The 22,052-nt window shown below is 56.2% G+C and overlaps 1 protein-coding gene across 5 annotated transcripts; it reads right to left on the minus strand.

Moving 5' to 3' along the window:
* Nucleotides 1-267: 267 nt before the first annotated feature.
* Nucleotides 268-20,229, minus strand: TIE1 (tyrosine kinase with immunoglobulin like and EGF like domains 1). Of its 5 annotated transcripts, XM_036073435.2 has the most exons (23): nucleotides 20,046-20,229; nucleotides 17,600-17,917; nucleotides 17,397-17,507; nucleotides 15,848-16,003; nucleotides 15,573-15,704; nucleotides 15,255-15,395; nucleotides 14,939-15,067; nucleotides 14,001-14,146; nucleotides 13,632-13,776; nucleotides 11,091-11,249; nucleotides 10,796-10,933; nucleotides 10,299-10,595; nucleotides 9,399-9,689; nucleotides 8,919-9,109; nucleotides 6,448-6,658; nucleotides 6,168-6,278; nucleotides 5,823-6,013; nucleotides 4,729-4,842; nucleotides 4,557-4,627; nucleotides 3,386-3,426; nucleotides 3,202-3,298; nucleotides 3,020-3,119; nucleotides 268-954 (listed from the first exon to the last, which is right to left on the minus strand). In XM_036073435.2, exons 1-23 carry the CDS (start codon nucleotides 20,101-20,103, stop codon nucleotides 883-885), a joined length of 3,420 nt encoding a protein of 1,139 aa, XP_035929328.1. In that variant the 5' UTR covers nucleotides 20,104-20,229; the 3' UTR covers nucleotides 268-882. The 5 variants fall into 5 exon arrangements, with proteins under 5 accessions (XP_035929328.1, XP_035929329.1, XP_035929330.1 ...); XM_036073436.2 differs by lacking the exon at nucleotides 10,299-10,595 and having other exon boundaries at nucleotides 20,046-20,228; XM_036073437.2 differs by lacking the exons at nucleotides 10,299-10,595; nucleotides 10,796-10,933 and having other exon boundaries at nucleotides 20,046-20,228.
* Nucleotides 20,230-22,052: the final 1,823 nt, after the last annotated feature.

The raw sequence follows: 22,052 nt of genomic DNA on the forward strand, positions 1-22,052 counted from the left end.
CGTAGGGAGAGCTGCTGGTGCCGGGCGCTGGAGAGCAGGGAGGCGGCCAGGGGAAACTGGACTTCTCATAGAACAGAGAGGTGAGTGGTGGTGTCTGTGTAAAATGGGTCTTCCAGAACATTCCCCGGCACGGAGAGCCAACCCCAACTCGGGCTGGGGGCTTACGACTGTGTCCCTGGGGACAGCGTTTCTTTTCTTGGAAAGTCCAGTTTCTCTTTGGTTCAACTTTTCCTTGGGATTGGCCAGCAGTGAAAGGAAGACATTGGATGGAGCTTCTCATAGCATTTATTTTTTTTCAGATAATAAAGCCGGGAGTGCGGAGTAGCCAAAAGGGGAATGTTAGTGGTGTGGGGGCTGGCTTGGGCGGGGGAGCTGAGGAGGGCTTGAGTGTGGGGAGTCGCAGGAGAGGGTGCAAATGTGCAGCAGCTGAACTAGAAGGAGAAATGTGAAGAGTCACTGTAAGAGTAGCTGCCGAAGGCATGGAACAGCTGCAAAGGATGAGGACCCGAGTCCCCTAAGCCCACCCCACCCCTGGGTCCCCTCTTTTATTTTTTTCTTTTAAGATTTTATTTATTTATCTGAGAGAGAGAGAGAGAGAGGGGAGGAGCAGAGGGAGAGGGAGAAGCAGACTCTGCACAGAGCACGGAGCCCAATGTGGGGCTCGATCCCACAACCCTGAGATCACGACCTGAGCCAAAACCAAGAGTTGGAAGCTCAACCAACGGAGCCACCCAGGCGCCCCGGATCCCCTCTTTTCTTAAGTTAGAAAAAAAAAAAATTCCTCGAGGCAGCTCAGGTCAGAGGCTGCAAGGATCCGAAGTCACAGGCGGGAGAGTGGAGTTGGCTCTGGCCAGCAGAGCCCGGTTCTGACTTGACAGCAGCTCAGGCCTCCTCGGCTGTGGCGTCGATGCCCGCGTAAGTGAAGTTCTCAAACAGCGACATGTTCACATAGGCCTGCGGGACAGAACAGGCTTTAGTGCGGGCCGGGGGCGGGGGCGCCTCTCGCTGGAGCTGCCTGGCTTCCAATGTGGTAGCGCGACTTGAAGAGACACTGATTTAGACTCAAGATGGCCCCATGGCCAAAGGCGGCCCTCTGCAGCCAGAAGAGACCACGGTTGGGGGTTCAGGTGAGAGCCCGTTGACACACTGTTAAACGGGAGGGTTTTTTCTCTTCTTTTAAAAAATTTTTCATTGAACTGTAGCTGACATATAATATTATGTTAGTTTCAGGTGTACAACAGAGCGATTTGACAGTCACCATCTGTCACTACTCAAAGTTAGCACAGTATTGGTGACTATATTCCTTATGCTGTGCTTTCATCCCTGGGACTTACTTATTGCATAACTGGAAGTTTGTACCTCTTGTACCTCTTAGTCTTCACCGATTTTGCCCAAGTGTGGAGGCTTGGCAACCACTAGGTTTGTTCTCTGGATTTATGAGTCTCTGTTTTTTGTTTATTCTTTGTTTTGTTTTTTAGATTCCACATATAAGTGAGATCAAATGGTATTTGTCTTTCTCTGACATATTTCTTAGCATAGTGCCCTCTAGATCCAACCATGCTGCTGTGAATGGCAAGATTTCATTCTTTTTTTTTTTTTTAAGATTTTATTTATTTATTTGACAGAGAGAGACACAGTGAGAGAGGGAACACAAGCAGGGGGAGTGGGAGAGGGAGAAGCAGGCTTCCCGTGGAGCAGGGAGCCCGATGCGGGGCTCGATCCCAGGACCCTGGGATCATGACCTGAGCCGAAGGCAGATGCTTAATGACTGAGCCACCCAGGCGCCCCAAGATTTCATTCTTTTTGTTGGCTGAGTAATATTCCATTGTACACACAACTGACACTGAACAACATGGATTTGAACTGTATGGGTCCGCTTACACCAGATTTTTTTCAATAAACACTGTACAGTGGGGTAAATGTATTTTCTCTTCCTTATGACCTTCCTACTAACATTTTCTTTTCTCTAGCTTATTTTGGTGTAAGAACACAGTATATAATACATACACAAAATATGTGTTAGTTGACTGTTATGTTAGTGGTATGGCTTCTAGTCAACAGTAAGCTATTAGTAATTAAGTTTGGGGGGAGTCAAAAGTTATATGCAGGTTTTTGACTACCTAGGGGATCGGTGCCCTTAACCCATCCATTGTTCAAGGGTCAACTGTATATACCACATCTTTAACCATTCATCTTATTATGTACCCATCAAATGAATTTATTCATGCATTCATTCATTCATCTATTCATAAAGCTATTTTTGATCATTTATCCATTTATGTGGTTATTTGATCATTCATTCATTCTTGTTTGTTTGTTGAAAGGTTTTATATTTAAGTAGTCTCCACACCCAACGTGGGCTCGAACTCATCACCCCGAGATCAAGAGTCACACCCTCCACCAACTGGGCCAGCCAGGCCTCCTGATCATTCCTTCATTCTTATGACAGTTTATTAATTCCTACAGCTACTTAGTCATTAATTCATACGAAGAACTCTTTTTGCATTTGCTCATTCTGATATATTTCTTCCTTTATATTTACCTGATAATTCATTTATTCACATGGTTATTAGATTCAGTTATTTAATTGTTTATTCATATGCTTATTATATCACCCATCCACTAACTCTACTCATTCATTCACTTACTATATCATTCATTCACCCATCCATCCATTTGGTTAGCTGGCCATTCGTGCACTGTCACTCTGGCTCTGTGCCCGGTGAGGAGAAAGGCTCCAAATGACAGTGGGCTGATGGCCCCAGCAGAGGAAGACAGGTAAGGAGTCTGGGACCTGGGACCTGGGGGAGGGATTGGCTGCCGGGGCCTTGGAAGAGTTAGGAGGCCCTAGTGTCCAACCCATGGAGAGCTGGAAAGCGGGGGTTGGCATCCTGAGGCCCAGCTGTCCCGGCAGCTAGTGGTGGGGATAAGGACATGGAGGTGCTGCTCTCTGGCTTCTATGAGAGAGCACCCCCGGAGCCTGCTGAGCCCTAGTCCCCGTCACCCCCAGTCTCCTCACCTTCCTGGCTTCCAGCATCCGGCCCAGCTGCAGTGCAATCTGGGCAAAGGGGGGTCGCTCGTATGGACGGTCCCGCCAGCACTGACGCATCAGCTCGTACCTGCGGATGGGGCATTGCTGAGAAGAGGGGTCAGGGCTAACTGGGCTGAGGGGGTCTGGGGCTCCAGGCTGAGGACACTCACACTTCATCGTCACAGTTACGAGGCTGTTCCATGCGGTAGCCCTGAGGCAGCTTCTCATAGAGCTCAGCACAGGTCATGCCACAGTAAGGCGTGCCCCCTGCAGGAGGGGACGGAGCTCTCTCAGCCCAGGGAACGGGGGGTGGGGGGTAAGGAGAGGGCTGGGGTCTGGGGCTCTGGAACTCACCAAGGCTCACGATCTCCCAGAGGAGGACCCCAAAGGACCAACTGAAACGAGAAGGATGTACTTAGTTCCTGTCTAGGCCCTGGAGCCAGCAGTTTAGTGTCTACCTGCCCCGGGGCGCAGCCCCTCCCGGCCCCTGCGTGGGTCTACACTGCAGGTGTCCGCCTTGGCCAGCCGCTGTCTCTGCTCCACTGAAATTCCTTCATAGCCGCTCCCAGGCTCAACATCAGCACAGCTAACATTTTAATCACGCACTCTGGGCCTCGCACTGATCATCTAACGTATATGTTCATGCGTTCAACCCTCGCACCAGCCTTATGATATAGGTGCTATTGTTATGCCCATTCTACAGATGGAGACACTGAGGTACTGGAGGAGTACTGACTACTGAGCTAGCTTGCCCAAGGTCACACAGCTCGTCAGTGGTGGAACTGGACTCAAGCCCTCACAATTCAACTCCAGAGCCCTTGCCCTTAACTGCCTCTCACTTTCGTAGCAACCTCTATGCAGGTGAGACCAGGATGGAAGTTCTAGTGGGGGGAGGGCATCTAGGGGTTTTGGGGGCAGAAGCAGGAAGTAGCTGAGTGGTGGTCAGAGGGGTGGTCACTGTGGTGGACAGTGAACAAGGCAAGACAGGCCAAAGGGCTGGGGGCCAATGGGCAAAGCAGGCCGGGTTCCCTGGAAAGAGGAGAAGGGGGGCCAATATGGTCGTCTGGGGGTGAGGAGCATAAAGAGGGGACCTTGGCGGTTATGCTCTGGTTACGTTCTCAGGTGGGGATGACCCCGTCCTTCAGAGATGAAGGTGAGAACATTCCTTGAGTGATCTCTCCATCCACCCAGGCATTATCCCCCCACATTCCCGAACCTCTCCAGTGTATCTCCCAGTGTTAGATGAGCACTACTCTAAAGTCCCCTACCCCAATCCTACCACTGAAACACCTTCCAAGACAACGCCTCCTTCCAGCTAGCCCCCCACCTTCCCACTAAGATGCTGGGCATCGCCAAGGTCTACCCAAGACACACTTGTATCATACCTGTGTCGTGTCTGGAACATACCCTGGGAATGCCCACGTCGTGCTTATACACCTGACACGGGCCTAAAATGTGTCTAGTTATGTCTGTATGCATCCTTGGGGGACCAATCCCTCCTGCCCCTTCTGAGCCCCACACTCACACATCACTCTTGGTGGTATAGACACTGTAGTTCAGAGACTCAATGGCCATCCAGCGCACAGGGAGACGCCCCTGGGAAAGAGTTTGAGGGGTTGGGTGAGGAGGAGGGGCCTTGTCAGGGGTCCTGGGGGGCAGGGCAGGCACGGAACCTGAGTGGGGAGACTGAGACTTACCATCGTCTTCTTCACATAAACCTCCTCCCCCCGAGAGAGGCCAAAGTCAGCAATCTTGGAGGCCAGGTTCTCTCCGACCAGCACATTGCGGGCAGCCAGGTCCCTGTGGATGAACTGTAGGCATGGTCAGAAGTCAGGAAAGACTGGGGATGAGCAAGCCCAGGATTCCTGGGCCCGTGAGGGATCTGACCTCACAGGTGGTCTTTGTGGGCACCCTCCGTCTCTATAACAGCCCCTTACCCTTCTTCCCAGCCAACCAGGCCTTATCCTGGATCAGCGACTCCTGCCTCAGAAAAGTCACGCTGCTGGCTGTCCCTTCTTTCTTGGGATCTGGCCACGGCCAAGCTCAGGCAGTGTCCCTCTTTTTGGGACAAGGGCGGGCTTGTCCCTGGTGACCACACTGCATCCTCCCCTCTTCACTTGTTCCCTTCCCCCTTTCCGCTCCCCTCCTTGATGAAAGTGAGGGATGCCCTCCTCTTGCCCAAAGTGACCTTTCCCTTGAGTCCCAAGTCCTCCCCGCAAGACCCTCCACCTTCCTAGGAAACCTCTCTCCATCAACCCCTCCCTCTGCCCTGGCGCCTACTCCTCTGCTTCAAAAACACTCGAAACTTCACTAACTTTAAAATGCCCTTCCTCAGTCTCATGTCCCCCTCCTGCTACTGTCCCCTCCTTCCTTCCATTCAAGCAGGGTGTCCTCAGGCGTGGGCTCAGGCCTCCACTCTCTGCCCCAGCCTCCACCCTGTCCTGGTGGGTCTCTCCACCCACCCCCTCACAGGGTCCACTCCTTTGCCATGAGACTCTCCACCATTTTGTGGGGTGATGGCTCCCAGATTGTTGTCTCTGGCCTCGGCCTTTCTCCTGAGCTCTAGGCTGGTATCTCTAACTGCCAACTCAACATCTCCACTCCGATGCCCCTCAGATGCTTCAAACGCAGCACCTGCCCCCAGACCTGCTTCTCGTCCCGTGCTCTCCTGCACGCGCCCGGGCCGGTGGCTCAGGGTCTTGTCGTCCTCTGTCTTGCCCGACCGCACACCCAGTGAGGGCCTGTGGCAGTGTGCCCCGTGGCAGCACGCCTTCCCCCCACTCGCACACACCTGCTTCTCGCTCAGGTACTGCATGCCGTTGGCCGCCTCACTGGCGAAGCGCAGCAGCTGCCGGGAGCTGAGGGTCGAGGCCGTGCCATGCTCTCGGGCGAAAGCTGGGTCCGTCTCCAGGACCCGGCTCTTCCGCAGAAAGTCTAGCAGGTTCCCGTAGGGGGCGTATTCAATGGCGATATACAGGTAACCTGGGCGGGCAGGAGCGGGGACAGCGGGCTGGAGGCAGGCCCCCCGACGGGTCGGAGAAGGGAGCCTGAAGCCCCGGCAGGCTGCTACCGTGAGGAGGGGATGGCTGTCGACGGGGCTTGGGAAGAAGGGGCAGGTGAGGAGCTGGGGGCTTACCTCGGTTCTCACAAGCCCCCAAGAGGTTGATGATATTGGGGTGATGCCCCAATTTGCACAGAACTTCCAGTTCCCCCGCAAAGTCCCGATGGTCATTTTCAGAGGCATACTCTGTGTAAAGAATCCAGTATCACTTTTGTCAGAAACAGTCCTGGAGAAAAGGCAAGGCTAGTGAGGGCTGCGGTGAGGTGCTGGAGGGAGCCAGGTAGGGCCTGGGATCTGTGGGACAAAGGAGAGGGGTGGGGGAGGGCCTGGGGTCAGGGGTCGCTCCTGGGGGGACCTTTCAGCATCTTGATGGCCGCGTTCATCTTGAGCCCGTCCTTCTTGATCATGGCCCGGATGACCTGGCCGAAGTTCCCCTCCCCGATGAGGTCCTCAAAGGTGATGTCTTCCCACTCCAGCACTGGGTAACTCAGGGGCTCGGGCTGTGGTTTCGGCCGCCGGGTTAGCGTCAAGGTGCCTGAGCTGAACTGCAGGATGGTTTCTTCGCCCTTCATGGGAGGGGACAAGTGGGCAGGCGGTCCGCACCAAGACCCGGGGCCAGCAAGAGGCACAGATAGACATCAAGGGATAGTTAGACAGATGGGCAGAGACCCCCGCAGAGGGCACTCTGGTGTCAGCCAGGAACAGACATGCAGACAGAGGACACACACTGAGACAGAATCACAGGAGATGAAGCCAGTGGCGGGCCGCTGGGTGGACGGATGTCCAAGAAGAGAGAGGCGAGGCCACAGCCGGGGATCAGGTATGGGGGGCTCCGGAAGAACAAGGAGTGGGTAAGGCTGCTAGAAGCCACGAAGACACGAGTCAATGGAAAGAGGGTATCTCCAACATTTCAAACAGGAAAGAATTGGAATGAGCTGTGCTGCGAAGCGGTAAGCTTCCTATTACTGTGCCAATCTCACAAGCAGGCTTTCTGGTCATCAGGGATGCTCTGGAGAGGATTGCAGCCTTGGGCTGTGCGCTAGGACACGTTTATTGAGCGCCTATCACATGCGAAGCCCCAAGCTGCTGGGGGTCAGTGGAGGGGTTTTCTCCACAGCAGTAGAAGCAGAGATGACGGTCTACCCAGCTGGCAACCATCTATAGCTCTAAAACCACCCAGGAGCTGAAGACAGAAAGACCAGCACAAAGAGGAACATCATTTCCCCCAACCGTGTAGGAGCTGGGCCACCTGGGCAGGGCGGATGGCAGGAAAGGGAAACAGCTGGGCAGGACCCAGGGCACGGCTGACAAGAGAACTGGAAGAGGTTGACAGAGACCTGGGGGTGGGGCTTCCTAACTGAGCGGCCGCCCAGCTCCCTAGGTGAGGGGCTCAGGACACGGGGCACACGGATTCACAGGAAACACGCACAGCGGAGGGCACCGTACGCAGATGCATGCACGCACATGTGCTCGGGGAGGGGCACAAGCACAGGGACACACGGGGACACGCACGGGGGTGCCCACCAGTGGATGCATATGTGCACTCCTGCGTGGAACACACGCACACCTTCGTGCGGGCACACGAGGGAGGGGACGTCTGGGCAGATGTTAGGATTATGTATATGTTCAAGGCTGCTTTCCCACCTCCTTTCCTCAACGTTTGTAGTGCCCTGCCCCCACGTTAGCAGTGGCAGCTTTCTGTGCGTACTGACCTCAGAGCGAGCAGCCTGGAACAAAGAAGCCAACTGAATCTGTGAAGGGAGTTTTTACTAATGTGTGGCAGAGACAATAGCCTTGGACACTAGGCTTTCTGTCATAAGGATCAGCCCTTGAGAGAGAAGAGGGGTTTTTTGTTTTGTTTTGTTTTTTGTTTTGTTTCTTTGAAATGCCAAAGCTTGGCTGTGAATATCAAAAGCCCCGGTGCGGAGGGCCAAGGGCAGAGTCTGGCTCATCAGGGACAGCTCTGGGGAAGATCTCAGAGGAGGCAGTAGGGCAGGCGGGAGAGAGAGATGGGAGGTGGGGACAAGAGGAGCGGATGCTGGGTGCTGGCAGAGGAGCCCGCCCCGCCCCCACCCAAGCGTGGGCCTGTGGCTGGAGGCACAGACTACCGACTACAGAGAGCTCAGACAGGTTTACAGCGAGGCCAGGGAGAGTGGAGGCGGCGCTTCCTTCCCCCCTGTAGCGACAGGTGAACCCCGGGCTAGCACAACTCTGGAGTAGAAACAGCCATGACAGGGGTTGCGACAAAGGGTGTGAGGGCCACAGAACATGCTGCCCTCCGTAGGGTACAGGGAGCACCTCACGGCTCTCAAGTTTCCCAGAGGAGACCCTGGCCTTTGCAGAGATGAGGCCGGGACGAGGAACTCACAGTAGGAGTGGCCTGTAGGCCGGACGCCACAGAAAGGCATCGGCCACAAATGTGTGCTGGCTCCCAAGTCCGGGAGGGTCTGCCAGGACAGGGGCCAGTATGAGGCCCAGGTGTCCCTGTCCCCCCCACCCCCCGGGTCATCACCATGCTACCTAGGCTTATAGTACCTCCAGTGAGAAGCGGGAGAATCCTGAATCTACCACGGTGAAATATGCACATACGGGGTTATTTTGAACTGGGAATATTAAATATTTCACCACTAACATAAACTGACTTATGAACTGAATCCAGTTCTAGAAAAATAAGGAAAATTGTATTTTACACCCCTGAGCATCGCTGAGTGAAGTCCTATACCCGCGACATAAACACGCACACGCACGCACACGCACACACTCAGGGGGCACAAGTACTGTGTGTGAGCGGACAGACGCATCTAGACACGGGGCCCGCGGACTGACCGATCCTGACTGGTACGTGAAGGTGCGTCTCCGGCGCAGGCAGCTTCTGCGGATGCACACCAGTGTCAAGAGGGCAGCCAGGATGCTCAGACAGGTGGCAGACACGGAGCCCACTACGGCCAGGATCAGCTGCCGATCCAGGCCCTCCTCAGCTGCCTGGACCTCTTGGACCGGGCCCTCACTCTGCAGCCCTGCACACAAGAAGGGGGGCGGATCACGGGGAGGGAGAGGTCAGAGATCCTAGTACCAGGAGGGACCAGGGGTGTCCGGCCAAAGGCCGATGGCTCACTGGAGTGACAGGATTTTCCTAGCATCAGGACGACAGAAGCAGGGAAGGGCCAGGGTGCCCAGGATCAGGACTGGTGTGACGTGTTGGGAAGAGCCTCGAATGTCCTAGCTCCAAAGCTGGAGATTGAGTGGAGGGAGAGGGCCCGGAGACCTACCCTGGGGCCGGGAGCCCCCGTGGCCCTGCTCTCTCACCATTGCCCAGGGTGGACTCCTCCACCACGCTGCTCCAGTCTCCGGGGCCCTGGACACTGGCCCGCACACGGAAGAGGTAGCGTGTACTAGCATTAAGGCCACGGACAATGGTGCTTGTCTCCTCGGGCCTGTCCACGTCCATCCACAGCGGGTCTCCTGAGCCCCCAGCCACCTGCACCTCCACGATGTACTTGGATATAGGCCCAGCTGAAGCCTCTGGGCGCTGCCATGTCAGCTGAATCTCGGAGTCTGAGAGGGCCTGGGCACGGAGGTGTCGGGGGGCTGGGGGCCCTGGGGAGATGGGGGTGGGAAGGCAGGGCTCAGATGGGAACAGGGTATGTAGCTCTGGGGTCAGATCCACTCTAGCCGTGTTCCCTGCTCTGTGGACCCCAGAATGCAAGCCATCCCACCAAACTCCTCCTTTCCCTTCTGGGCTGAATTCCGCTCCCTACGGCTCCCTTCACCCCCCAAGCTTCTGCTTCCCTTTGTTTTCCTTATGTGCCAGGTCTTCCTGGCACCCCAGATCCTCCCAGCATGCTAGGTCCTCCCCGTGCCCCCTGTGCCCTGTGTTCCCCTAAATCCCATGTCCTCCTGGCGCACCACATCCTCCCCATGACCCTTGATCTCCACATGAACCCTGGCCTCCCCATGTCTCCCCCGTCCCATATGCTCCTGGGGACCCACCTCCCCTGGCCTCCAATATCAGCCCGTCTCACATCCTCCCTGCGGTCATGTCTGTCTGACGTCTTACTTCCCCCTCATGCCCACGTTTTCCACACGTCCTGTGTTCTCTCCGTGTCCATGCACTCTCCGGTGACCTCCCATGTCCTTTTGTGTTTCCTGTGGCCCATGTCCTCCCCTCATCCTGCACCCGCAAGCCCCATTCCAGGCACAGCATACCGCTGGGGGGCAGAAGCACGCGCGCAGGGGGCGAGGCAGGGCCCAGGAGGGTGCAGTGGTAGAGCCGCACATCCAGCTGGTAGGGGGTGCCAGGCGTGAGTCCAGTCAGGAGGGCGGTGCGGGCCTGGGGGGACGAGACGTTCTCCCGCCGCTCCTGTCCCCGTGTCCCATCCCATAGGCGCAGCAGGAAACCATCGCCCACCAGTGGCCCAGGCACCGAGGGTAAGGACCAGCTCACTCGCAACCGGTCAGGGCCCTCCACGTGCCAGCCCTCCAACCACGGCTGCAACGAGGGCTCTGGGGCCGGAGGTCAGGAGTCAGAACTGTTCAGCTGGTCCTCGGGGCTGGACAGGACAGTGATTCCCCAGGGGACAGGGTGGGACACCCTCCAGTGGGAAAGGCAGGGGCCCCTGGCGTGGGGACAAGACAGGACAACTCCTGAGTGCACAGGACGGTAACCCCTGGGGGGACATGAAGGGGTGACTCTCGCCTCTCACCAGGACAGTCTGTGGTCATGAGGGTGGGAGGCCCCCAGGCCCCCTCCCCGCCTTCCCCTGGCCGGCTCAGCTGTACGCGGACACTGTATCCCGTCTTCGGCCTCAGGTTCATTAAAGTCACATTCTCACTGGGGTCCACTGGGGGCAGCGCACATCTGTTCAGCCCCCACCTCTTCCACAAGCTGCCATCCTCCCCCCTTTCATTCTGCCCTTTCCCCTCATTATTACCCAATAGCCCTGTCCTGCCCCAGCCCCCCTCCCACCCCCAGTGTCCCTCCCCCCCCCCACCACTCACCCACAATGGCGGACCACGCCATGGTGCTGTCCTGGGGCCGGTAGTGCAGGCGGACAGAGGCGATGGGGCCGTCCCCAGAGAAGGAGACCAGTGGGGAGACCACGAGCTGGCGGCTCTGCTTGGCCAGGAGCCGAGGAGCAGTCAGGGGCACTGGGGGCACTGCCAGGAGACCCAAGGTAAGGCAGGGTCCATCCAGATAGCCTGCCCAGTCCTCAGAAAACTAAGGACTCTACTGTGGCCAGCAAAGCCGTGTCTGGGTCTTGGTTTGGATGTGGGGCCCCCTCTGGGCTGACGAGAGACAAAGTTCAACCGATGACCAGAAGGGCCAGCGTTCTGCCCCCTGGGCAGCTCAGGGCACAAGGATCCAACAATGAGGACATGAGAGGGTCCCCAACGATGCTAAGTGAGGTCTGCCATGGCTAGCTGGGTTTGGGGGAGGGCACTCTATCCATGTAGTATGGGGCACACAGAGGGGGCTGAGACCCAAAGCAGGGAGAGAGCCTGGTGTCAGCATGCTCTCTGCCCTCCCCCCATCATTTGTCACTCTCTTCGTTGGAGAAAAAAAAGATAGCCAGTGATGATGCACCTGCTCTATCCGGCCTGCTTCATGCCTACAATCTCCACTTCTCACAGCTACCTTTCAGGCAGGGCTCTCCCCCCTGTTATGAGGCTCGGAGAGGTTTACCTTGCCTACGGCCAGGCAGCCAGCGGGAGGTACAACCAGGGTTTGAAGGAGGTGTTTGGCCAGGCCACCTAGAATCAGCCAGTTCTACCCCAAACAGCTTTTTGTTCCTGCCTGGCTTCCTCACTCCATGCTCATCGCCCCTCTTCTGGCTTGAGCTTTTCTTATCAGATGATCGCGTCTGCTCTGTGACTGGTTCCCTTGCTTCTCCCAGACATTTATCAGACTGATTGTTCTAAGAAGAATGGGTGGATGGAGGAATGGGTGGCTGGAAGCGAGGGAGGGCAGGAGGATGGGTGGAGGATGCAGGGTTGCGAGCTGAGGGGGTGGGAGGAACGGTGACGTCAGCGTATCATGAGAAGGTGAGAGCAAGGGCGGCTTTGGAGCCCTGCAGCCCCGGGTGCCTAGGGCTCACAGCGGGGCTTAGCCGTGCAGGGGGTGGCCAGATATAAAGTGGGCCCAGACTTCCACACTGACTTCAGAACCAGACCCCCACTGCTGGAGGTCCCACCAAATGGGTCTGGGGCTCAGGAGAGTGGTCTAGGCTGCAGATCATATCTGGACATGCATATCTGGAGTTGCCAGAGAACAGCCAAAACCTTGGGAGAGGATGCTTTAATAACAGTAACAATAGGGATGCCTGGGGGGCTCAGTCCTTTGAGCGTCTGACTCTAGGTTTCAGCTCAGGTCATGATCTCAGGGTCCTGGGATGGAGCCCCGCATTGGGCTCTGTGCTCAGCACGGAGTCTGCTTGTCCCTCTCCCTCTGCCCCTCCCCCTGCTCGCTCGCTTGTTTCCTCTCTCTTGAATAAATAAAATCTTTAAAAAAAAATAATACTAACAATAAATGTCAACGTATATGGAGCACATACCCTGCATCAGGCACGGCGCTCAGTGCTTAAATACATCATCTAACCTCATTGCAACTTCAATGCATTAAATGCATCATCTAACCTCAGCGCAACTTAAACACATTAAATGCATCATCTGACTTGCTTCACTGCAACCCTCTCTGGAGAGTGCTGATATCCTCTCTGTATGGGGAGAGAAATAAGCTGTGAGGGGCTAAGCAGCTTGCTTAAGGCTCTGGAGCCAGGAATTTGTGGTGAGGATTTGAAACCAAATTGCCTGGGATCGGAAGCCTGGGGAGAAGAGACAGGCTGGAGGTGGAGCCCGGGTCACACTGATAGGTCCTGCTGGTGGGGCAGCTGCAAGTTTGGTGGGAGGGGTGGAGAGCAAGTAGGGAGGAAGAGAAAGAGGAAGAGGGGAGAGGTCTGGGCTTCTGTGGGGGAGGCGGGCTGTCAGGAGCAGAGGGCGAGGAGCTAGGGCTTACGGTGCTGGCGAAGGTGAAGGGACATGGTCATGCCCTGCTCTGGGCCATCCTGGGCACTGGCAGCTCCCTCCCTACTCACCTGGAAAACCCCAAGTAGCTCCTCTGGGCAGCAGGCCACTCTCTGAGCTTAGGCGCCCCGCGTGCTCCCCTGTCCTGGCACTGAGAGCCCTGGGGTGTGACTCGGAACAGGCAGGAGCATCCCAGAGGCAGAATTAAAGACGCACTGGGTGCAGGGCTTGTGAGGAGGTGGAGAGGGCCAGCATGGCCAGACAGGAGGCTGGGCAGGGCCAGAGGGTATGTCGTTCCTAAGGTACGGGATGTCCTTTCCAGATAGGACAGAGCTATGCTTCTGCCCTGACAGGCCAGCCCAGACCTCTGGTGGATGACAAGCCCTCTTTGTTGGGTGCTGGGCTGGGAGCTGAGGTGCCCTTGCCCTTCCTGCTACAATGCCCCGTCTGAGCAGCATCAGCCCCCTGAGCACCACTCTGCCCACTGTCCATCCTCCACGGCCCCAGGACATCACTGACCTTTGACATTGACCCTGAAACGTCGGCTGTCTTGGCCACCAGATGTGGACACGCGGCACTCCCAGAGCCCACTGTCCCCAAGGGCCAAGCGGGGCACCTCGAACTCAGCTGTGGTCCTGTCTGGCTCCACAATGGCCTTGGTGGACTGAGAGAGACAGGGAAAGGGAACAGACCATAGAGAATGAGCACCCAAGTGGCTGATATGGGGACTGATGAGGGGACAGAGATGGCTTCTCAACCGTCTGTCTGACCCCATTTGAGCCATAGTCAGGCCAGTGGGTAGAGCCTATGGAAAGCCCTGAGGGCTCAGGGGTCTGAGAGAGCACATGGGAGGCCGGTGGGATGGGGGGGTGCAGGGGTGCTGCTGACCAGGAGGACTGTGCCATCCGGCTTCCGGAGCTCCATGCTGCCCCGCACTGGGAACGGGTTCCCCGCGGCTGCACAGTTGATCCGGGGCGTAGTCTCTAAGTTGAACTCCAGTTCTGAGGCCACGTCCAGGATCTGGGGGATCCGGTCTAGGGAGAGAGAGGGCACATCCTGGAGCCCCATGGGGCAGACACTGGCCACAAAGTGGCCCCTTGTCCCGTCTCATGCATCTCAGAGGAGCTGCCGTTAACTGCTCAGTCGCTCAAGCCTGAAAGCCGCAGAGTCCTGTAGGGCCCTCGCACCCCACGGCTGGTCGGCCGCAGAGTCTACCTCCTGTGCCCCCAACCCGACGTCCTCCCTCGGCCAAAGCAGTCCCCTCCCCGGCCTCACAGCCCCAACACTGGTTCAGGCCTCACTCGTTTCTGGGCTCTGTTACAGACCCTCCAGGGTCTCCTGCCTCCACTCTCCACCCAGCTGTGTGGATCCTCTCTCAAACCCAAATCTGACTGCCTTCCACGTGTTCAACAATTCCCTCCTGCCCCCAGCACACCCGCTGGCCTGCTGTTCAAAGTCCCCAAGGTTTGCCTCTTCTGACCCCCCACCCCAGCCTCCCCTTACTCCACTCTCCTGGTACCGGACCCCGAGGCCTCAGCCCCGGGGCCTTTGCCTGGGCTCTTTCCCCAGCCATCTCGCACTCATCCTTCATACCCCATCTCAGATCTTGCCTCTTCCCGAAAGCCCTCCCTGAGCCCCTCAGACTGGCCAGGGGCCTCCTCTGGGCTCCCACCCACTCTGGCTCCAGCCCAGCCCTGCAGGGGTGATGTGGGCTGGGCGGTGAGGACACCCCCCGAACCCTGAGCTCCCGAGGGTAGGAGCTGGAGCCGGGGAGATGTGTCGGGCGAAGGCTGACTTGTTCTGGGGGGTCTCAACGACCCTTGTACCTGACTTCTCACAGTGCACTCCGTGCCAGCCGGACGGACAGACACAGCCGCTGAAGCGGTCACAAGTACCACCGTTCCGACAGCGGCACTGGAGACGACAATCCGCCCCGAAGTGGCCAGGGGCACAGGCTGCGAACAGAGGGGCTGTGGTTAGAGGGGCAGCGAGGGCACAGCCGGGGCCGGAGTAACGACAGGCTGCGTGAGCAGGGGACCGTGGAGGGCCTGGCGTGTGCAGCAGGGCCCGGGGGGAGGCTCCCGGTCTGGCTTGTGGCCGGCTGTCTGGGTCAGGGACAGCGGAGGGCAGGTCGGTCCGTACCTTCCTGGCACTGGCTTCCTCTCCAGCCAGATCCACAAGAACAGCCGTAGGGGTCCGGGAGGCAGAAGGTGAGACCTCGGCAGCCTGATGTGCCCGGGCACTGCTCCTGGCAGCTCTGCCCAAAACGGCCCTCTCTGCAGGCTAGAAACACGGCGGGTGGGTGTAGGGTCCACTGTTGGGCCTCAGGGTCTGGGATCTTTTTGGCGTTCTCACCACCCACCAAGCTTCATCCTCTTGGTTCATGAGTCTTGCCCCAGCCAGGCAGCCTCTCTTGCCTAGGTCCTAGCAGCCCCCGCCCCCCCGCCCCGGCCTCCTTACCCTGCTCGCAGCGGGTGCCAGTGAATCCAGGGGGGCACACACACTCGCCATCCTGGTCATGGCAGACACCTCCATGCAGGCAACCTGGGCATTCCTTGGTACAGTCTGGTCCCCAGCGCCCTGCCCCACAGCCTGGGGGAATGTGCTTTCAGCGACCGACCCTCACCCCCCACCACTGCTGCTGAGGACTAGGACAGCCCTGGGGGCCCACAGGAAGTGCCCACAGGGCTCCCAGCCTCCCATCCCACCCACCATCTCTGCCCTCTGCTCCTAACCCCGCACGATGAGCCGGAAGAAGGCGCTGCCTAGGGGGCTGGTTTCCAGGTAGGTGGCACTGTAAATGCCACTCGCTGGTGGCTGCACATTTGGGAGCTGCATCAGGAACCGCCCATCCTGGGCCTCATGCCAGTCCAGGGTATAGAAGTAGGATCCTGTGGGCAGAAGCGGGTCCGAGGCCTCAGCACCAGGTGAGAGCTGCTGCCCAGGTCACATCAATATGCGCCCCGTACAGTGGCCAGAACTGGGGCAAGGCACCAGCCAGGGTCTGTCCCCAAGGCAGAAAGCTGGGGTGCATCCTCTGCTCCATGCCCCACCAACACTCAGTAAGTTGCCAGGTCCTGCTCAGTCTAGCTCCTCATCTCCTAAAGCAGTGCAGTCTTTTCCACACCACTCATGGCCACCACCACCATGGCCCTGGCCTCCTACAGCCTTCCAGGCAGTCTCCTCTGCCTCAGTTTCCCCTTTTCCTCGTCCATCCTCCACTCAGCAGCCCGCAGGATTTTCCTCAACAGAAGCCTCCGCAGCTCCCCTGCTTGGATTCCCCCAGTTACCCCCTCCTTAGCACATCACTGCTTAGCCCTCTGGCCCCTACCTCTCCACACCCTGCCTGATTCCTAACATTCCTGAGTTCTGAAAATGCTGGTTTCTCTTCTAGAAACACCATGGTATTTCAGCGCTTCCTGCCTTTCCTCTTAGCCAATCCTCCTGCTGGAATGTCCTTTCCTCCTCCTTTGTGTGGCTAATTCCCATGCCTCCTTCTGGGCACAGTTATCTACTTGGGGACTTCTCCGAGAAGCCTCTTCCTCCAGGACCTGCAGACCCAAATACTAGGGTCCCTATCCCTGTCCCACCCCCTTTTTGCCTCTTTGCTCAGGACTGGACTGTAGGGAGCCCAGGTCTATGTGACTCTCCACACCTCTCATCAGTTCAGGGGGCCTGGTGCTCAGGAGACAAACCCCTTGGCCCAAGGGAAGGGTCCTTCTCCCTCAAGAGCCCAGGGATGCAAGAGGCAGCCAAAGGGCTGTGGGTCTGAGGGCTGAGGCAGGAATCTCTGGGGCCACACAGAATAAGGGCTCCCTCCCATGAAGTGGCCAGAGGGTCTGACAGGGCCAGGGTGGGGGCAGGCCTGGGCCGAGTTACCAGTTCTCTTCTTCGCCACGGGGACTGCCGCCCCCTGCCAGGGGGCTATGTGACAGCACCTGCTCACTCCCAGGGGAGAGCCAAAGTGCTGATTTGAGAGTAACAGGGAAGGATGTTTAGCCCAGTGCTGATTTGAGAGTAACAGGGAAGGATGTAGTGGACCACAAACAAGGCTGCTGGTCCTCTGGGTGCAGGAGAACAGCGCAGAGCCAGAGAAGAGAGGGGTGCAGGTGCCTCCCATGGACCTGATCCAGGACAGAGGCTGGTGCGGCGGGGAGGGTAACAGGTGTATCGAGTGAAGGCTGTGTAGGCGGCCAAAGCTGGCGGGGCCGAGGGCAGGGAGGTGTTCCAACGAACAGACCCATGTGCGTCGACCTGCCCAACCCGTTCGGACGCCCCTCTCACCGTTGCTCTTCCAGATCACATCTGTCTGCTTCTCCTTGTGCACACGTGCCACAAGCACGGCCGTGTCGCCCTTGTTCACCGTGTGTGTGACCTTGTCCGGGAGCAGGTGCGCTGCGGGGGTGGGGGGGGCGGGATGGAGGAGGATGGGGTCAGAGGTCAAGGGCGCCTCCCCTCCGGTCCCCGCCCCCGCGGGCCGGACTCACCTCCCGGGCTGTTGTGCACGTAGAGGACGCGCGTGCGCCCCGTGCCCGCGCCGCCCACGCACGAGAAGACGCCCACGAGGTCGGAGGGCTGCGAGAAGCCGCGCAGCGTGACGCGGTGCGAGCCGTTGCGCAGCAGGTGCGGGGGCTGCCCGGGCCGCGGCGTGCGCACGATGCGGTCGTCCTTCTCCAGCAGCAGCGGGGGCCCCCAGGCGTCGGCGCCCGGGCCCGGCCCGGCCTCCCCGGACACGCAGGTCAGGAAGAAGCGCTGGGGCTCGGCGAGCCGCAGGTCGGCCAGCAGCGTCAGGTCCACCGCGGCGCCTGGAGCGGGGGCGCCAGTCCTCCGTCCCACGGGGTCCCCAGCCCGCCCCGCGCGCTCTCCCAGGCGTTGCCCTCCCCTCCCTTCCTGTCTCTTTCCCGGCCCCGCCGCGCACTGGCCCTTTCCTCCCAAGGCTCTTCGTCCTAAAAACAAAAACAAAGCCCCCTCTCCGGCCTCCTGGTGCCCCCCTTCTCCCGCCAGATGGCTTCCCTTTTATAGGCTCGGAAAGAATGATGTATGCTCCCTGTCTCCGTTCCCTCACTGTTTAATTCCCTGCCAGCCCTCTTGAGTCCCCACCTGTCTCAGAGTGCTCCGCAAAGGGGAGCCGCTCTCCGGGAGAGCCCTGGAGAACAAAATCGTCTTCGAGAAAGCCCTTCCTGCCACTCCAGAAATCTAGACAGGCTTGCCATCCTGGGGTTTAAGGGAGAGGCGGGCTTCTATAGCCAGGTGGTTGTGGGGCAGAAAGGAGGGGAGGCCTTCCTTTTCTGTCCCTGCCCGTTACCTGGCAAGTAATTAGTTAGCTTAAATGCCACTTAGCTCATCAATTAATATTCTTCGAAAGCCTACCACGAGTACATTGAAGTTTGCGTTTGCATGTGCTGGAGCACCTGCTTTCCAGTGGATCTTCACACCCCCCAGTGAAGTTGATGTCTTTCCATTTACAGAGGAGGGCAGTAATAATTATTCTACAGACTTCCTGGAGCAAGCTCACCTACTCCCCTGGCTTTAACTATCACCTCGGAGTCGACCCTGGGACAGCCTCTCAGCTTGGACCTGCATTTCTATCCGCTTCTCCAATCCTGCTTCTCTGCGGTGCCCCCTGACTCAACAGATGGCACTAACCACCTGAGACACAAACGTTGGAGTCTTCTCATGCTCCTACTTTCGTGATAACTAATGTTTACTGGAGGTCAGTTTTATGGCAGGCGCTTTATGCATGTTCTCTCATTTTATCATCCAACTATCCTGGGTGGTGGGTGTTATTACTCTAGTTTTATAGCTAGCGAATGAAACCTCAGAGAAGTAACTTGCCCAAGGGCATACAGTTAGTAACTGGCAGAGCCAGGTTGTCTGGCTCTAAACTCTATACCTCTAAGGATGTTGCTGGCTGCCGCCATCAGTCACAGAATTCTGCGGATTCCACTTCCTCCAAGCCTCTTGACTGCACCACCATCTCCAAGCCCACCCTTGTTTAGACCTCACCTTTACTCAGCTGGACCATCCCAACAGCTACACCCCTCCTTTCCCAACTCATCCCCCATCTAAGACCTTGTGACTCGATGTCTGCAACCTCCCATGGCTCCCCATTGCCCTCAGGATACAGAGTATGCTCTTGAGCCCCTCATTGCTCACACTCTGCTCTGAGAGGGTGAGCAATGAGACTTGCATCTACTGAGACTTGCATCTCCTCTGAGACTTGCATCTACTGTTCTGGCGGCCTGGAATGAAGACCACTGCTCTTAGCAAAGTCTTTCTGGACGCCTTTGGCATCTACTACCCCCAAGCAGAGTAGCTGACTCCTCCTCAGTGCTCCTCTGGAGCTACTTGTGTCTCTCTTTTATCCTTCACCCCATGTGTCGTGACCCCAACTACCACTCAAAGATAGCTTTTGCATTCTAATCCTTTTTGGCCGTCACTGAAGGAATCAGCTACCGCTTACGCAACAACTGGGCACCGGGCGATCTGTGTAAATTACCTCCTTTAAACCCCGTAACAGCCATAGGAGGTCAACATCATAGACTTTGTTACATAGATCTGGAGGCTGTCTGCCTTTCAACCCATGACCCAGAGCACAGCTCCTAGAATATTGTTGGTGCTGGGTAAATGTTTGTCAAATGAATAATTGAATGAATCCAACACACCGACCATACGAGCACCCACTGAAAACTTCAGGGCCCCCATAGGCCCTGCGGCGCTTTACTGACCCTAAAATCCAGCACAGTCAATGACTGCTGTACTCCCAATGCCAGCTGCAGAGGTTTCTAGTGCCTGCCTGGGTTTTGGGGGCCTTGATCCCACTTGCTAGCTGATCGGGGTGCACATAAAGGTGATGGCAGTGATGGTAAGCCTTCTTAGGGGAGAATCAGGGCTTTGGGGGCTGGGGGTGGGAGTGGCTTGGGGGAGACTTACCAACATGAGAAGCCAGACAGAGGATGGGGAGCAGCAAACGGGGCCCCAGCCAGACCATACTCTGGAGGCTGACCAGGTCAGCCAGGACAAGCTAGGCCTCCGGTCAGTTCGTCTGGGTCTAGATGCTGGACCTGAACTGATTAGTGCGTGTTGGTGCTGGGGAGGAAGAGGAAATGAGGTGGCTTGGGTGGGAGGGGTAGCAGTGAAGGGGTGGGGAGGACTTATCCTGCTTCTGCTCACCGCTCCCCCCCCCCGCCCCCAGTCCGGCCCCCACAAGGCTGGGGATGGGTGTGGCCTGGAAGGCCCTGGAATGGGGTCACTTGAGGTGGGGGAGAGTTGTAAGGATCGACCTAGGGACTGTGTGACCAGTTTTCCCATCTCCTGTTCTCCCTTTGGTCCTCTGTCTTGCCAGCAGGCAGGAGGCAGGAGGCAGGAAAGGGAGGAAGCCAGTGGCTTCCGCCTATTGAGGAGGGACGGGGGAGGATGCTGTTCTGGGGTCTCCCCTCCCCCCAGCACATACACACAATACGGCCCATGCAATTCCTTATGTATGTGTCCTAGGACACCGTTTCACGGGTGTCCTAGAGAGCAGATCACGTATGTAACAAGTGGACAAAGGAACACAAGAACTCACGCTCAGGGCAGAAAAAGAACTTTGATTCTATCTTGTGTATGTAGGCGTGGACAAGTTTTCCCTTCCAGGTTCTTTGGCTGGCCTAATAATTGATACGAGGCAGATTAACAGGAGAAAAACAAAAGTTTAATAGCATGTGTATTTCCCTGTAGACATAGGAGTGAAGGGGTTCAGAACAAGTCTTCCTGCAATATGCCTCTTTGGCATGAAGATTATTTTGAGCTAAAAATATTCAAAAACCTAGCAGATTCAGGAAAAGCTCTCTACCTCACTTTCAACTGCCTAAATTTATATTGGAAAGGGTGCCTATTCCAGGAAGAGAGCTATTAGCAGAGATTCCTCTTTACCTAAGGCACTTAACTGCCTAACAGGCCAACCTTTTTTTTTTTTTTTAATTGAGTTATAATTACTATACAGTGTTATGTTAGTTTCAGATGTACAGCATAATGGTTCAATAATTCTATACATTACTCAGTGCTCACCACGAGATGTATAGACTGTCACCAAACAATTATTATATTATTGACTATATTCCTTACGCTGTACTTTTCATCTCTGTGACTTTTTAATTTTATAACTGGAAGTTTGTACCTCCTAATCTGCTTTATCTATCTTACCCATCCCCTCTGGCAACCACTCGTTTGTTCTCTGCATTTGAGTCTGGTTTTTGTTTGTTTTGATTTTTAGATTCGACATATAAGTGAAATCATTGGGTATTTGTTTTTTGTCTGACCTAATTCACTTAGCATAATGCCCTCTGGGTCCATCCATGTTGTTGCAAATGGCAAGATCTCATTTTTTTTTATGGCTGAGTAATAGTCCATTTTACCCACATTTTCCTTATCCATTCATGTATTAATGAACACTTGGGTTGCTCCTATGTCTTGGCTGTTGTAAATAATGCTGCAGTAAAAATAGGGGGTGTATATATCTTTTCAAATTAGTGTTTTCTTTTTTTTGGTGGGGTGATAAATACTCAGTAGTGCAACTACTGGATCCTGTGCTTCCTCTGTACTGTTTTCCATGGTGGCTGCACCAGTTTGCATCTCCATCAACAGTGCTCAAGGGTTCCTTTTTCTCCATGTCCTTGCCAACACTTGTTACTTCTTTTTTTCTTTTTTTTAGTCACTCTGACAAGTGTGAGGTGATATCTCATTGTGGGTTTGATTTGCATTTCCCAGATGATGAGTGATGTTGAGCATCTTTTCATGTGTGTGTTGGCCCTCTGTATGTCTTCTTTGGAAGAATGTTTCAGGTCCCCTGCCCATTTTAAAATCAGATTTGTGTGTGTGTGTGTGTGTGTGTGTGTGTGTGTGTGTGTGTGTGTGTGTTGAGTTGTTTAAGTTCTTTATATATTTTGGATATTCACCACT

Source organism: Halichoerus grypus, chromosome 5 (assembly GCF_964656455.1).
Source record: "Halichoerus grypus chromosome 5, mHalGry1.hap1.1, whole genome shotgun sequence".
Classification (NCBI taxonomy): domain Eukaryota; kingdom Metazoa; phylum Chordata; class Mammalia; order Carnivora; family Phocidae; genus Halichoerus; species Halichoerus grypus.